We start from the raw sequence: 16,658 nt of genomic DNA on the forward strand, positions 1-16,658 counted from the left end.
CGGTCGAGGTGCTCGTTAGGGTTGGCGCATTCTCTGGCGTGAGGGCGTCCTCAAACTGCTGTAACTCCATGTCCTCGGGTAATGGAACATTCAAAGCTGCCTCTGGGTAATCCATGACCGCGGTCCATGCGACTTTTGGGCCCTAAGGCCCAAAGCAACAGAAGGAAGACAGTGACTGTCGGTGATGAAAATGCACACGTCTTTTCAACTCGGCCACCCGGTGGCGAGTCCTCTATGCCCGTGGGGGTGACATTTATCATACTTTTGCTTCAGTTTGAGATTTATTTCTGTACACGTAGTGTTTTAAGTGTTCGAAGGCTATTAGAATATAGTTGTATTGACAAAGTGTCTACTTTAACGTATCAAATATTTGCACGCCCTTAATCGAAACAGTGAACCCTTGTATTTATTATCTTAAAAGCATGTCCTGTACACAATTTTGTCGGTGAGGAAATTCCTGATGAGAGACTAGTACAACTGCAATTCAGAAAGCATTTCTTTTCAAGTTTCAAAAAACAGGATTGGCCCAATTTCATGGCTTCTGCACACAAATGTATTACACAGTGCAGGCTTATAAGCCCAGTTCAATATATAAAGTTTATACAAATATTTCTACAAATACATGTCGCACTAGTGCTTATAGAAATGCTGGTACATTAGTTGAAATAAAACGTAGGAACGAATAAAACATGGTGGACTCGACATTCGACTCAAACATTAGGCTACTCATCTATGTTGCTTATAACAGGTTCCTTCTGTGTTAATAATGAAGTTCCAACTGCCGTCATTCAACTGCTCTTGCAGCCGCAGATGCAATAAAAGGCTAACATCCCTACATTGCATGCCGTCAATAAATTATTGAAATATCGAGAACAGACAACGAATACTCACCAAACACTGCCATTTATTTGATGCTCTAATGAAACACAGTGGAAAGCTAGCTTATTGAACAATCAATTCCTCTAAAAATGTACCCATTTGTAAAAAAAAAGAAAGGAACGAATAGAATAAGATCAAAAGAATTCACGATGAACCATGTAGACCAGAACCAAGAGGCAACAAATACATGAATTGGTCTAAGAGAACAAGTTCACATGTAACAAAGAGAACACTGAAAAAAAAACAGAGCCTAAAGAACACATCATTCAGACATCTGTAGTGTAACAATTATTACAACGAACATACAAGTTTGTAGGGGCATGCAATCAGTAATTTTTGAAGACACGAATGAACATCAATTACTTTTAGAATAATGAAAAGCCACAATATAACAAAGCAAATAGCTATTTTTGCCGACTTCTTTAATTAAAGTTTAACTGTATTTTGACTTTTTTCTCAGCTACAACGGCTTTATGTGGGTTAGTTCCCGTAAATCATTTTGCTCTATGTTCCATAACGTGTTCAGAAAAGATCTAGAGAAAATATGCTAACCCCACAAAAGTTTCAGAGACCCTTTAAGAGCAAGCTTCAGCTTGGGGGCTCCCATCTACATACATGGGAAAGGAGATCATTTTTCTTGACAACTACTTCACGAAACCAGATGAGGTTTGTTGCATATAAAAGAAATAGAATGTAGTGACTGTTGGTAGTGAATTTTCGATTTAGGCCATCAATCTTTTAATAGCAATTGTTGAAAATCACGAACTTTCAGAAAACGAAACTATCAAATTTACAAATCTGGTAACTCAGCAATGAAAAATATTGCAATTCTGCAAAAAGCTCAAAATAGAACACCTAAAGTGGACAATATTTAGGTATTAAACAAAGTGGTAAAATATGCCACTAATAAATGATTAGGGCATCTGCAAAGTCCCTGTAAACAGTGTAACAAGTTAACACGATATACATCGATACATCAAATTTTTCTGCTTTGGAAGATCTAGCGTATGCAGCTTACAGAGCTACGATATCTATTCCAGGTGCAGAGCTAAAAATTTATAAAGTTCTTGCTCCAATTTTTTTAAGGTGAAAAATCTTTGTAAATTCCTGTTATAACATTCAGGCCTTCAAACTAAATTGTGCTTCCAGGGGTCACTAGAATTTAGCTTTTTCTCTCAAATGTAACAAATTTCGTTACAATCGGCCCACTGGTTATTTCAGAAAAGCATTTATGCGTTTTACATGTATTTGAATAGGCGGCATCGAAGTTGGGCCGGACTTAAAGCTTGCTCTCAGTAACATGTGGAGACACTTGTGCTACCTGATGCAGTAGAACACTACGTAACATCCGGCACGAATGTAGATTTTCAATTCAGACTCTAGTTCAACGACATTGATAAAATACCCTACAGTATCATGGTGCTGTGCTCTCCAAGTCTGTTCAAGTGATGAGGACCTGAAGCAGGCAATGCAACTATATGGCCGGTCACTTGTATGAATGCACCGGTGTATCTTCAGGGCATTCTTGAACGAGAATCGCTGAAGGCAGAGTGGGCAATGCAATGGCTTCTCGCCTCATGTGTTTCCTAAAGTTGCCCTTATGTGAGAATCTCCGAGAGCATGAAGGGCACTGATATGGCTTCTCGCCTGTGTGAGTCCGCAGGTGGACTGTCAGGCTGCTCTTCTGTGAGAAGCTCTGAGATCATGAAGGGCAGTCAAATGGCTTCTCGCCTGTGTGAGTCCGCAGGTGGATTTTCACGTCTTCTTTTCGTGAGAAGCTCTGAGAGCATGAAGGGCAGTCAAATGGCTTCTCGCCTGTGTGGGTGCGCAGGTGGGCTTTCAGGTTGTCATTTCGTGAGAAGCTCTGAGAGCATGAAGGGCAGTCAAATGGCTTCTCGCCTGTGTGGGTGCGCATGTGGGCTTTCAGCTTGGCCTTTTGTGAGAAGCTCCGAGAGCATGAAGGGCAGTCAAATGGCTTCTCGCCTGTGTGGGTGCGCAGGTGGGCTTTCAGGTGGGACTTTTGTGAGAAGCTCCGACAGCATGAAGAGCAGTCAAATGGCTTCTCGCCTGTGTGGGTGCGCAGGTGGGCTTTCAGGTGGCCCTTTTCTGAGAAGCTCTGAGAGCATGAAGGGCAGTCAAATGGCTTCTCGCCTGTGTGGGTGCGCATGTGGGCTTTCAGCTTGGCCTTTTGTGAGAAGCTCCGAGAGCATGAAGGGCAGCCAAATGGCTTCTCGCCTGTGTGGGTGCGCAGGTGTTCTTTCAGGTGGGGCTTTTGTGAGAAGCTCTGAGAGCATGAAGGGCAGTCAAATGGCTTCTCGCCTGTGTGGGGGCGCAGGTGGGCTTTCAGGTGGCCCTTTTCTGAGAAGCTCCGAGAGCATGAAGGGCAGTCAAATGGCTTCTCGCCTGTGTGGGTGCGCAGGTGGGCTTTCAGGTGGGACTTTTGTGAGAAGCTCCGAGAGCATGAAGGGCAGTCAAATGGCTTCTCGCCTGTGTGAGTCCGCAGGTGGACATTCAGATAACACTTGTGTGAGAAGCTCCGAGAGCATGAAGGGCAATGAAATGGCTTCTCGCCAGTATGGATGCTGGCATGTGCTTCCAGAAGAAATAGTTCATCAGCCACATAGTTACATAGCTGACATCGGTGGAGGCATCCTTGCTTTGACTTGTCAAATTTGGTAGTTGACGCAGAAATTGAAGGCCCTGATGCTGCACAAATAAAAAAAAGTAAATAAGAGTTTTTAGGAAATGCCAAAAACGAACACAGATGCTAACTTTAATGAGAAGCTATCTTTTTCATTTGATTTGGGAGATCTTTGGGGTGACCTGAAGTATGATGAAACAAAGAACTAATGGTCATTTTTAGTTACTCAATATTTCTGCATTTGAATGCTTCATGACCCTGTTTGTGAAGTCCACTTATCAAAGGGATTTTTCAGAAAGCTAAAGAATTACAAAGTGAAAGAATGTGGAGTGCTTGACTACTCTCTACTATGACCCTTAGAGAACACTTCAAAAATGCTTTGACCAAGCCTGCTCTCATATCCTCAATGATCACTTGAGGCCCGGTAACCACATTAGGCACTTGCAAAATTTATGATTCGCTGACACAACAAATTTGTTTTATACGAGACTTCATCGGCGAGTTTCTTCTTGACCACACATTAAACTCTGGCAATGTTATCGTAAGTCGAGATTGCAAGGAGCCGGCTAGGAAATTCCGCAGTTTTCCTCACATAACCTGCCAACACCTACAACCCACATCCTCTTTCAGAACAGCCCAGAAAGAAAAAAAGAATAATATGCGTCTATAATCCATGGTAACAACTGCATACGTAACCCCTAGATGTTTACAAAACAGCATCCATTTGGGGATAAACCACTTGTGCGTGTCGTATATTCAGCCAATGACTTTGCTTTACTGTTTCCGGAGACGGGAGCTGGGCCGTTGAGCACGGCTTATCGTGACCTAAGTTCAACTTTGCTAGCACCATGTGCACTATTCATCATCATCATCATCATCATCATCATCAGCCTAGTTACGCCCACTGCAGGGCAAAGGCCTCTCCCATACTTCTCCAACTACCCCGGTCATGTACTAATTGTGGCCATGTTGTCCCTGCAAACGTCTTAATGTCATCTGCCCACCTAACTTTCTGCCGCCCCCTGCTACGCTTCCCTTCTCTTGGAATCCAGTCCGTAGCTCGTAGTGACCATCGGTTATCTTCCCTCCTCATTACATGTCCGGCCCATGCCCATTTCTTTTTCTTGATTTCAACTAAGATGTCGTTTACCCGCGTTTGTTGCCTCACCCAATCTGCTCTTTTCTTATCCCTTAACGTTACACCCATCATTCTTCTTTCCATAGCTCGTTGCGTCGTTCTCAATTTCAGCAGAACCCTTTTCGTAAGCCTCCAGGTTTCTGCCCCATATGTGAGTACTGGTAACACACAGCTGTTGTACACTTTCCTTTTGAGGGATAGTGGCAGCCTACTGTTCATGATTTGAGAATGCCTGCCAAACGCACCCCAACCCATTCTTATTCTTCTGGTTATTTCAGTCTCATGATCCCGATCCGTGGTCACTACCTGCCCTAAGTAGATGTATTCCCTTACCACTTCCAGTGTTTCGCTACCTATCGTAAACTGCTGTTCTCTTCCGAGACTGTTAAACAGTACTTTAGTTTTCTGCAGATTAATTTTCAGACCCACCCTTCTGCTTTGCCTCTCCAGGTCAGTGAGCATGCATTGCAATTGGTCTCCTGAGTTACTAAGCAAGGCAATATCATCAGCGAATCGCAAGTTGCTAAGGTATTCTCCATCAACTTTTATCCCCAATTCTTCCCACTCCAGGCCTCTGAATACCTCCTGTAAACATGCTGTGAATAGCATTGGAGATATCGTATCTCCCTGTCTGACGCCTTTCTTTATAGGGATTTTGTTGCTTTCTTTGTGGAGGACTACGGTTGCTGTGGAGCCGCTATAGATATCTTCCAGTATATTTACATATGGCTCATCTACACCCTGATTCCGTAATGCCTCCATGACTGCTGAGGTTTCGACTGAATCAAACGCTTTCTCGTAATCAATGAAAGCTATATATGCAAAATGGCGACCTACACAGAGGAGGAAAATGACCGACCGTGCAAGAGAGAAGGGAGCTTCAACACACAGGGGTGGAAAAAGAGTGGGATTCCCCAGGAGATAGCGAAAGTGTGAGTACTCGAGAACCTTGCCCTGAAGTGTGGCTTTGGGGCTGTTCACACCCCGATCCTGACCTTACAGTAAATTTTTTACGATGTTTGGTGCGGCTTAGAGGTGCAAAAATACGGCAACTTCTTTTGGAGTGCCCTCTGTTCCTTGTGCTCTGCCATCACAAAATATTGGCAAATGATTGCTCGAACCGACAAGGAATGGTATGCTCCCTTTGCAAAGCGCAGTGGATTTTAACACACTAGCAGGTGAAGGTATTGTAGTATGTGCGAATGGAGGCACCAACCACCATCGGGGGCTCCGAAGGAATGATACACACACTAGTTTCATATCGTGCCCAACTTACCCCTCGGTTGCAGCGAGGCTGCTTATATACATATGTATATATATATATATATATATATATATATATATATATATATATATATATATATATATATATATATATATATATATATTAACAGGCATGTTCTTCTCAGCAACATGGGCACGGCGTTTGGAAAAGGGCCACCAACACAAGGCAGCCAGATTGAAAAAGTGACAGAGTGAGACACACACGAACGTCAACTTCGTCCTCCGTGCTGGCACAGAACTGGCGCCGAAGTGCTCCCGTACAACGCACTTTGGAACGGGGCGGTGGGATGCGCCCCCAACCTCTTGCTATTTTAATGCCAAATGTCCTACCTATTCCAATAAACAAACTTCGTGAAACCCTATTGTGAACTTTGTTTTTGTACGCCCTTGTTGTTTCTAGTTTACCTAACTTTTTCCAAGCTTCAAGTCGCCTTTTACTAATCTCCATTCCGGACATGGTTATTTTCCCCCTGCTCTTGATGAACCCAAGGGTTCAAGGACGCTAGTGATTCCTAAATCGACCGCTGGGCAGATATCTTCACATTCTAATATACCATGCTCCATTGCTCCATGCTCCATTCCTCTCCCTGCTCCCCTCACCGGCAGCACCTGCTCTCTTTGCTCCAGCAAGGAGAGGAGGTGGTGGGTTGCACCACCAAGCTCTTGCTACAATACTGCTTAATATCCTACGTAGGTTAAAAAAGAAAAAAAACATGATTTCCCACAACCAAATTTTCTGACCCCCTATTGTGAACTGCGCTTTTGTACGTCTCCGTTTTTTGTCGTTTCCCTACTTTTCTTCCACCAATTTTCCTACCACCTCTTACTAATCTCTATTGCGGACGTGTGTACTTTTCGCTTGCTCTCGCTGAACCCAAGGGCTTCAAGGCCAGTGGTGGCTACGTCAACCGCTGGGAAGATGTCTTCACATTCTAACACTAAAACGCGCTCTATCGTTTCCCTACTGTACAGCAGCAAGCACATGCTTCTTCTTCCTTCTTATATCTCGCTTTATAAGTGCGTGTTCCAAGGCATTCTGATCTCGCTTCAAAATGTAATGAGCTTCCCTTTGAGTTATCATAAATTGTTTCTTTTCTGATTTAGTTTTTTCCTCTTACGCAGTTACTCATAGTAGGTTTCTTTTTTTCATTGCCGCCACCCATGAGATTTCAGCCTCTGACTTTTCGCTTGATGTTCGTCGTTGCTGTGTTGCTCACCACACAGGCCGCATACTTGCTGGTAAGCTTCCTAGTTCTTTTCCTCCACTATGAATGAATGTTACACTTGTACAAACACCTGAACACTCTCCCAGTCTATTCACTTTCTTCCATATTCTTCAGTCGTTATTCATGATTAATTTGTCTGTGAGCTTCCCTCACCTCAAAACTTCTCCAGCCCATATCACTCTGGATAGCTTCATTTATAGTCTTCCCGTGAGTGCCCAATGCGAGGCGTCCTGCTCACCTTTGGTTCCAGTCGAGTCCCAGTTGTATCCCTGATTTCAAGCAAACAACCGCATTTCGAAATGTAAGTCTTGGAACCATTAGATCTTTCCACATACCCCACTGCACCTCGCACCTATTGTATCTACCTAGTGCTCTGTGTTTCATTATGGCCGCATTTCTCTTCCCCTTAACTTTATTCTTTTTTCCTGTGTCTCCATATATTTATTGCCTTAATTTATCTGTATACCAAGGTGTTCATATTCTTTTACGCAAGATATTTCCTGGCGCTGTATTGTCACTGTCTGTTCCCTGTTTTCAATTAATACCATTGCACCTCATTTTTTAACACTACATTTCAGACCTAACTTATGGCCTTCCTGTCCACAGAATTAGCCAGACAATGCATGTCACTTTGCATGTTAGCTAGCAACACAATGTCTTCCGCATAAAATAAACCTGGAAGCTGCTGCTCTACTACTGTACCGGCCTGTTTGTATGAGAGATTTAACCTAATATTACTTCCTTCTAGCCCCTTTCCCTCCTCACCATGAACATCATAAACAGCAGTGGGGATAACGGCCACCCCTGCCTCAGTCACTTGTTGATATCAACCTTCTCCTCGCTCCTCATCCCTTCCCATTCATCGCAAACTGTATTTTTTAGGTAAATCACTCTTATAAGCTGTAGACAGTCGTCGCTATGCCTTCCTCTTTTGGGGCTCAACCGGCACCCCGCATGCGATACCATTTTGAATATGCTGGTTTGAGGCTTGTTTGGAACCGCTGGTGGCTTTAATTGGATTGGTGTCGCAGCTAGGTGGCATGAGCCGCCACCCGATTTCAAGGGTTAAGCCTTATCCATCCATCTATCGTGAACGGTTACCATTGCCACTTGTGTGCAGCCTGCTTGTCTCCCGGGATATTCTCGCCTTTCGGAAGTGAATTTTTGCTGTGTGTTCTCAACACTATGGCCTCGCCTCACGCCTCTCCGATGAACTTTGCAAAGAAGAAACGCGGTAACTACACCACCTTAACTTTGGAAAAGAAAGCTGCGATCATTGAACTCATGGAGAAAGGACGGACGCAAGCTGACGTGGCGAAGCAGTTCCAGCTGTCCAAGCAAGCAGTTTCAGATTACATCCGAAACAAGAGCAAGATACCGTCTGCCTTCGAGAATTCACTCGAAAGAGAAAAAAAAACGGACCGCAAGGGTGATCATCTGCAGCTGGAAGACGCACTTAAATTATGGCTTAAAGGGGTGTTGACAAAGAATATCCCAGTTTCTGGTGACACGCTTAAACAGAAGGCCAAAGATATCGCCATCAAGATGAACATTGAGAACTTCAAGTTCACTGACGGATGGCTCCGCAGCTTTAAGAAAAGGCATGGAGTATCCTTTAAGAAGATGTGCGGTGACAGCGGAGCCGTCAACCAGGCTGTGGTGGCAGAGTACTGTCGCAATGATTTGATCTTTGTCCTGCAAAACTGCAGCCCTGAGGACATTTTTATTTGCGATGAAACGGTTTTATTCTTTAGGATGCTGCTGGACCGTTTGCTCTATTTCTCAGGTGATCCAAGTACCGCAGGGCGGCACAGCAAAGAAATAATTACAGTTATGGTCGGTGCGAACGCGACCGGTACCGAAAAAATTCCACTTCTTTTGATTTGAAGGTCGCAAAACCCCAGGTGCTTCAAGGGCCCCAGAAACCTGCCAGTATGGTACATGAGCAATTGAAAGGCATGGATTACGCAATCATTATTCGAGGGTTACCTGCGCCGCATGCACGGAATGTTTCGATCCCAGCAACGCCAAGTGGTGATTTTTGTCGAAAAATGTGCAGCCCATGGCGCTGTAGACAATCTCCAGGCCATCCGGCTGGAATTTTTGCCCCCGAATACCACGAGTGTGCTACACCCCATGGGCCAGGGCGAGATACAAAATCTTAAAAGCGCTTTACCGTGCCAGTCTGCTTCGCCGCACAATCCTGTGCATCAACAACGAAAAAGTGCACACCGTGAACTGCTTCACGGCAGTCTGCATGCTTGCTGATTCGTGGAAGGCCGTTCAGCCAGCAACGATAGCAAATAGGCACGCTGGATTTTGCGCTGCTGAACCTTGAACTGTGCGCGGAGCCTGCTCACCACGAGATCGTGACACAAGTGCTTACGCTTCAAAATGATTCCGGATCCGATGCTTCAGCTGTCCTCAACCAACGACGTCGAACATTAACAGTGCGCTGATGTTGCTGTCAAATGTGTACGACGAGAGGACGACCCTCGCGCAAATACAAGCGGATGTCGTCGCACGGAGGTGCGAAATGAGGCAACACACAATCCGTGACTATTTCAATGTTGATCCGCAAATATAAAGTTCATTTTTCCCATTCACAAGTTTTTTCGGACTGTTGTTTTATTCGGACATTTTCCCCATCCCATTGTAGTCTGAGAAATCGGTCGGCGACTAAATATAAAAGACCAAGCCGCCGAAGAAAAGCTGCACAGGGCCGCCATCGTGACGGAGAATGGTTGCGACAATGCAACGCAGTCTGGCAACATGACAAGAGAGGGAGTGTCAACAAAGCACGTGGAAGGTATGCAAAGTAGGGTGCGAGTACCTGTAAAGAGCTTCACCAATCTTGATGCGACCACAAATGAAAAGCAGGAACGCAGAGGTCAATGCCCCTTGTCAAGTCCAAACCACACAGAAACCTCCCCCTTTCCCCTTCCCACTTTCAATAAAGTTTACCACCACCACGACCAGAAAAGCATGACAAAGGGAAGCAGGGAGAGGCCTCGGCAATAGGAGAGTGAAAGGATGATTATCGCCGGCGACTCAAACCTGGCTAGGTGCTCAGAGGCAACTGTGGAGAGGGTGAAAGCTGAAAAAAAGAGTGGCGGTAGGGATATTTCCAAGAGTGACATTAGGCGCTGCCATGGAGCAAGCAAAAGCAAAGCTTGCGGGAATAGCCCCCGCACGCGACCTTGTCGTAGTCACAGGTGGGCTAAATAACGTCCCAAACAAAAAAGACAGGACTAGCCCAGCCGTTGGCGAAGGAGGCAAACGGCTTGCGTGAGCTGTCCCCACAGGAGCAGATCTTGTGTACGGTGCCGCATGTGCCTGTACGTGACAGAAACGTACAAAGAGCCATAGTGGCTACTAATGAGGCTATATGGACTATGAGCCGAGAGAAAGGTTTCGACGTTGTACAGGGAGTCTACCAAGTTGACATTTCCAAATTCCCTGAGTTTTCCAGGTTTTCCCTGAGTGCCTATGCAAGATTCCCACAGTGATGCAGAACTATGTTTTATGTCAAGACAGGCTGAAACCATATCACCCGATGCTGTCACTCCCTAGTAAGCATATGAATTGTCTTTAAAAAAAGAACGACTTAATCCAATTTGAATACTAAGGAGTAGTGTTTATGCAATGCAAAAAGAGAATAGACGGGAGGGGTTAGTAAAAAGCACAGCAAATAAAACGTCTTTGAAAAAAAAATTGCAAATCGAGTCGGACATTCTCAAATACGAATGAAAAGGAGATGCATACAGAAGCAAATATTTTCGAATATGAGCTATTTCTATCAATTGATAGCAAGCTCAGTGGTATGAGGCCCGAACTTTGTCACAATTTAGATTCTCTCTCTACAGCTCGTAAGTCAACCTCAACTGTCCTAACATACTCTCAGCCGGCGCATGACGCCTAAGTGTTGTGTTTCACTGCTTTAAATAGTTTATTTTGGCTTGGATGAGGGACACCTGTATCTCGGAATCAACCAACATTGTTTTTTGAGCTCAAGCTCCTTCAAAACGGCGCCAGCACGCTTCCTTTCCCGTTCATTCCTCAATGCATAGGTCCTTTCTGTTCTTGTCCTCCTTCCGCCACTCCTTCGCCCCACGGACCATTTGAAGCATCATCTTGGTCAATTGCACAGTCCACGTCCGATTTTCCGAACTCCCTAGGGGCCGCCAAAACGTCCGGAAAATCGGCAAGTTGGAAAAAATAAATGCATGTCATTTACTGCCCTGAAGGGCTCAAACCGCCATAGGCACATTCGAAAACACTCTGAAGGCCTGTCGGTACACGTATTAGGCATATCGGTGCTCGTACTGTGACAGAAGAGACCGAGTGCACGCGCGTATAATTAAGGAATACATACTGTGTCCGGTGGCATAGCCGCTTCCCACGCTTGTTATGCTAGCAGAACTTTTTGTTGGGCTAGTTGGTGCATATTACTGAAATACTACAGCGCCAAACAGACGACACAAGAAGAAGAGACACGGACGAGCGCTTACTAACAACTGATGCTTTATTGACGGAAACACACAATATATATACGCAAATTTGGCGGCGCAACTCGCGCATTGTCAAAACATCACATGGTAACTAGGCAAAAAGTGATAGAACGATTGTGAAGGTGGCGTTCGTGAAGATGACACGTGATGTACAGGGCCAAATGACTATAAATGATGATGGTTACGCGATACACAAACACCACCGTAAGGGAGTACCACATAAAAACTAAAAGATTAGGAATATTCACCAGGCGCACGCGGCACAGCAACATGCTCAGTTCTAACTAAGGGATTCTAAAAATAATATCTCTTTTATAAAGAATTTTTGATGGTTCGCTTACGCATTCAAGGCCTTCCTTTTAATGTGGAAGGCTTCCTTCTGCTCACGGGCAACGCTGTCTCGACTTCTGTCCAGAACGATGGTCTCTCTTAGGCGAGGCTTGCACCCGCACTCTTTGCAATGGATGGCCATATTGGAACCAGTTCCTTTTTCCTGACCTTTCGTGTTCTTTTAGCCTTTCATTTAGACACCGCCCCGTTTGTCCAATGTAAACCTTTTTGCATGAGAGCGGAATTTGATAAACTACCCCTTCCTTGCAACTGACAAGTGGACTGGTATGCTGGGTTCCGCAGGTCGCGCGTTCTGTTTTTTGGTTGTTAACGCGGGCGCACAATGTAGCAAGTTTTGAAGGGGCTGAGAAAACAACCGGGACTTTGAATTTACTCGCGACCTTTTTCAGGTTGCGGGCTACGCGGTGAGAGTACGGTACGACTACACGTCTTAATCTCCTGATTTGTTCTTGCGTGTGTTTTCTTGCTTTCCCTTTTATTTTCTGGAGCAGGCACTCTACTACAGAACTTAGAACTGTCTGTGCAACCGCCGCCTCCTTTCACTGTGCTTTCCAAGCTTCTAAGCCAATCGCGAAGACCACAAAGGCGGAGTCCATGCCATTGCTGACAGCAGCGAATTCTTTCAATAAAAAATACGGCACCCAATGGCAAGAAGCTTCATAACGAACGTCGAAGCAGCTAGACCTAGCATTGCTGCAGTGGTGGCTACGGCTGCCAGAGGATCTGCATGCGAGAGCGCCGGTACGAGGCGGCGAGGTAATCAAAATGGCAGCGGTGGTGGCTTCGATTAACGCCGTTTCGGACCTGCGGGTAAGGCAAAACGTCTGGAAAATCGGACGTGGAAGAGTTCTTGCGTCCGAAATTTTTGACGTTCTGATACATTGACTCTATGGGCTACGTGGTGGTGCCGCGAATCCATCCAAATTATCGGGAATCCGGAAAGTCGGTTGTTGACTGTACACTGACAACTCCTCCAGCCGACGACAGACAATCAATGACGATTCATTACGATTCCTGTCTGTTACTCGAGCCAGCATTACCACGACTTTCGACCCTTTCAATAATATTACAGCAAATTTTCCCTGATAAAGGCACAAATTCCCTGAGTTTTTCCACACTACTCAAAATCCCTGAGAATTCCTGGTTTTCCCGGTTGGTAGATGTTGTGTCGGCAGCGGCAGGCAAGCGGGGGGCCCCGACCGGCGAACGCGCGGCTAGCGCCGGCGCAGTGAAGGAGACACGGAGCTAACTGCTCCCGATGAAAACCGGAACGAAGACTCGGCCGACCCGCGGCCGTTTATTATTAAAAAGGCTTCACATGCCAGATGACACCTCCCGATTGGTACAAGCTCGTCACATGACAGAAGGGGGGTGCGCCATCTAGCTAAACAACTACAAAACATACATGTACGATGACACAGAGATCTGACAGGGGGCGATGCTATACTACATCATCCCCCCCTGGAAACAAAGTAAGCATACAGTGAAACGCGCACACATGACGCGCACTTAAGTCCAAGGACAAATTCAGTTCGTTCCCCCCCACGTTCACACACACGTGCACCAGATGCACACAAGGCACGCACTTAAGTCCACAACAAATTCAGTCCGTCCCCACCCAAGTTCACATACACGCGCACCAGTCTTGGGCACCAAAACACAGGCAGTCACTCAAACAAAGTCTGACAAGGAACACGGCACAAAACTCACTGCACCGCAACAAGGAGCACTTTTTATACCTGTGTTAATGAAACATGTGGACTGTCTCCTAAATGTCACAACGAGGCCCTTAGCCGTGGCATTTCGAAGACGGAAATACACTCTACACTACAGAAACAAAATCATCGAGCCACGGAGGCCGTTTTCTGTCACGATGAGGACGCGTGCGTACCTCAGAAGAACTTTGGGGGTTGCGACGCGTATCGGTCGACTTTAAAGACCCAGTCGTCCCACTATTATTTACCTCCCCCTGGTTGGAAAACTGAATGTGGTTGTCGCTCAAAGATGGAGAGGGTTGCCCAGGAAGCTCCTCTCGGCGTCCCAACAAGTCCTGGAAGGCTACCAATTCCCTAACGGAATCAGAGAGACGACTGCTGACTGTGTAGACTCGGAAGTGATACAGTCAGACGCACAACTTAACTGAAGCTTATGACTATGAGAAGACGCTGTCACTACAGACAAGTCACCGGAATGACTATCCAAGTTTGAATATGAGTACAAAAAGTCTCAATCACTTGTACACAGTGCACTACCTGCTGGATCCTTCATCACTACGGTTAACTTAGACACATGCCACGTTTGCCCATCACCGAGTAGAAAAGTAGATGGTCCTATCTGGGCCTTGACTTTACGAGGTTTACTGTACTTAAAAAATCCTTTCCTGTTAAATCTTATTCTGACGGTGTCTCCCACCTTGATACGAGTTGCCTGAGCACCTCTACGTTTGTCTACGTACTGTTTAGTCTGCCACTGTTTCTGCAAGACCCTTTCTTGAACTTGAGACACAAAACTGTCCTGTTCCCGTAGATCTACACAGAGCCGCATGGTTCCATCCTTCTTGGGCACCACCACGAGTGGAGACACCCACTCAGTAGCCTCGACGCGCTCGATGACGTCGCAGTCCCCGAGACGTCGCAATTCATGTGTGACCTGGTCACGGAGGGCCAGGGTTAGTCGGCGCAACTTTGAAGATACTGGTTTCGCATCTTGCTGCCGATGAATTCGGTGCACAAAGTTGTTGACGAGGCCCAACTCGTCACTGGAAAGGTGATCAAAATCCGGAGGCGCACCTGTGGGGCTCTGTACTGAAGGAAGCGATGGTAGACGACATGTCAGCGACGTACCGTCGATCTGTATGCCCAAGCGTTGGATGGCGTCTAAACCCAGCAGTGATGTTCCTGTAGTCGTTACGTGGAACGGGATGGAGCATGACCTTTGGAAAAACTGGACAGTGGCTTGAAACAGGCCTTGAATGTCGATGCGTTGCTTGGAGAAATTCCTCAAGTCCACTGCTGCTTTTGACAGTCTGTGCTGTCGACCAAAGTGCTTTCCAAAATCCTCGGCCGTCATCAATGAGACAGACGCTCCTGTGTCCACGAGCAGCCGCATGGCGACGTCGTTAACCACGACCGGGACTTGTAAATCCCTTTTAGCTTCCAAGGTGCTCACCGTCAAGACAGACGCGGACGGCTGTCCTGCGGAAGTTGAAGACCGCGTCTCTGCGGAAGAGATGTGCTGCACAGTACGGGTTTTTCGGCATACTGATGCAAAATGGCCCAACGTGTGGCAGGCGTTGCACCGCCGGTTTCTTGCTGGACAATTCCTGTACGTTGCAATATGTTTCGTGCTGCCACAGCGATCGCATGCACCACGGTTCCCGGAGGAGCCATGTGCGAAATGTCGGCCCTCTTGGCGGCTTCCCGGAAGAAGTCGGCCCTCTCGGCGGCTTCTCGGAAGAAGTCGGTCGTCTCGGCGGCTTCTCGGTAGAAGTCGGTCGTCTCGGCGGCTTCTCGGTAGAAGTCGGTCGTCTCGGCGGCTTCTCGGAAGAAGTCGGCCATCTTCATGGCCTCCCGGACTACGTCGGCCATCTTGGCGGCTCCCCGGAATAAGTCGGCCATCGTCATGGCCTCCCGGACTAGGTCGGCCATCTTGGCTCGTCGACGGAGCGCCAAGTTGAGCTGCCTCGATTCTTTGTATTTTCTCCGAGTCGAACGCGCGGTTCGCTCGATGCAAGGCTTCTAACGAGCGTCCAATTTCTTCTGCCTTGTCCAGGGTCAGGGTTTCGCCATGAGCCAGCAACTTTTCGCGAACGCTGACGTTCGCTACCCCATGTATGATTTGGTCTCGGACGCGCTCGTCATAGGTTGTGCCGAAGTTGCACTGTACCGCCTTCCCCTTCAATGCGGTCACGAATTCCAGGAATCCTTCTGCCTCGAACTGCTTCCGACTGGTGTATTCGTGCCGTTCCGCCAGGACATTTGTTGACGCGGCGAACAGCCGGTCAAGCCGCCGCAAGAGTCTCGGAAACTCTGACGCTGGCGGGACCGCATCACTTGACGTTGACGCTGCGCCGGTCGACTGCCTTGCTGCTTCGCTTGAAGCTGACGCTGCGCTGGTTAACTGCCTTGCTGCTTCCTGCTCCTCGTCTGCAAAGTACTTCCGTTGTCCCTCACGCCCGAGAGCGCTGACCAGCGCGGACGCTCGTCGCGCGTCCGTCCAGTCGCCACCGCAGGCCGCTTCGAGGTAGGCCTGAAAAATTTTTTTCCAGCGATACCAAGGGATTAACGGTGGGCCGGGCACTTCAAGAAAAACGGGAAGGTTCGCCGTAAAAGCCATACCGGGTAGCGTGCAGGAGACAGTGCAGGAGGCAAGCCGGAGCTCGCCGCAGGAATGGGCAAGGAAGAACAAAGGGGGCGAGAAGGCCTAGGCTCGGAAGCCTCGCGACGCCAAGTGCTTCGGCGGCGTTTGCCTGCCGTGCGGACACGGGAAGGGTCGCTTCACTTACGAAGCTCGTTGGTGTCCCGGGGCTTCGGTCGGAACCGCTGCGGGAATCCCATCCTCGTCGCCAAAAGATGTTGTGTCGGCAGCGGCAGGCAAGCGGGGGGCCCCGACCGGCGAACGCGCGGCTA

At 47.2% G+C, this 16,658-nt stretch overlaps 1 protein-coding gene and 1 pseudogene across 1 annotated transcript in view; one reads left to right on the plus strand and one right to left on the minus strand.

Moving 5' to 3' along the window:
- Nucleotides 1-380: 380 nt before the first annotated feature.
- LOC129386799 (uncharacterized) overlaps nucleotides 381-16,658 on the minus strand; it is a 155,293-nt gene continuing 139,015 nt past the window's right edge. Inside the window, exon 6 of the mRNA XM_072289776.1 lies at nucleotides 381-3,585. Within this exon, the coding sequence (XP_072145877.1) occupies nucleotides 2,582-3,585 (1,004 nt within the window). The 3' untranslated portion in view covers nucleotides 381-2,581. The remainder of the gene's footprint in view (nucleotides 3,586-16,658) is intronic.
- Nucleotides 6,069-9,846, plus strand: LOC140219814 (tigger transposable element-derived protein 4-like; annotated as a pseudogene).

This window comes from Dermacentor andersoni, chromosome 8, assembly GCF_023375885.2.
Source record: "Dermacentor andersoni chromosome 8, qqDerAnde1_hic_scaffold, whole genome shotgun sequence".
Taxonomy (NCBI): Eukaryota; Metazoa; Arthropoda; class Arachnida; order Ixodida; family Ixodidae; genus Dermacentor; species Dermacentor andersoni.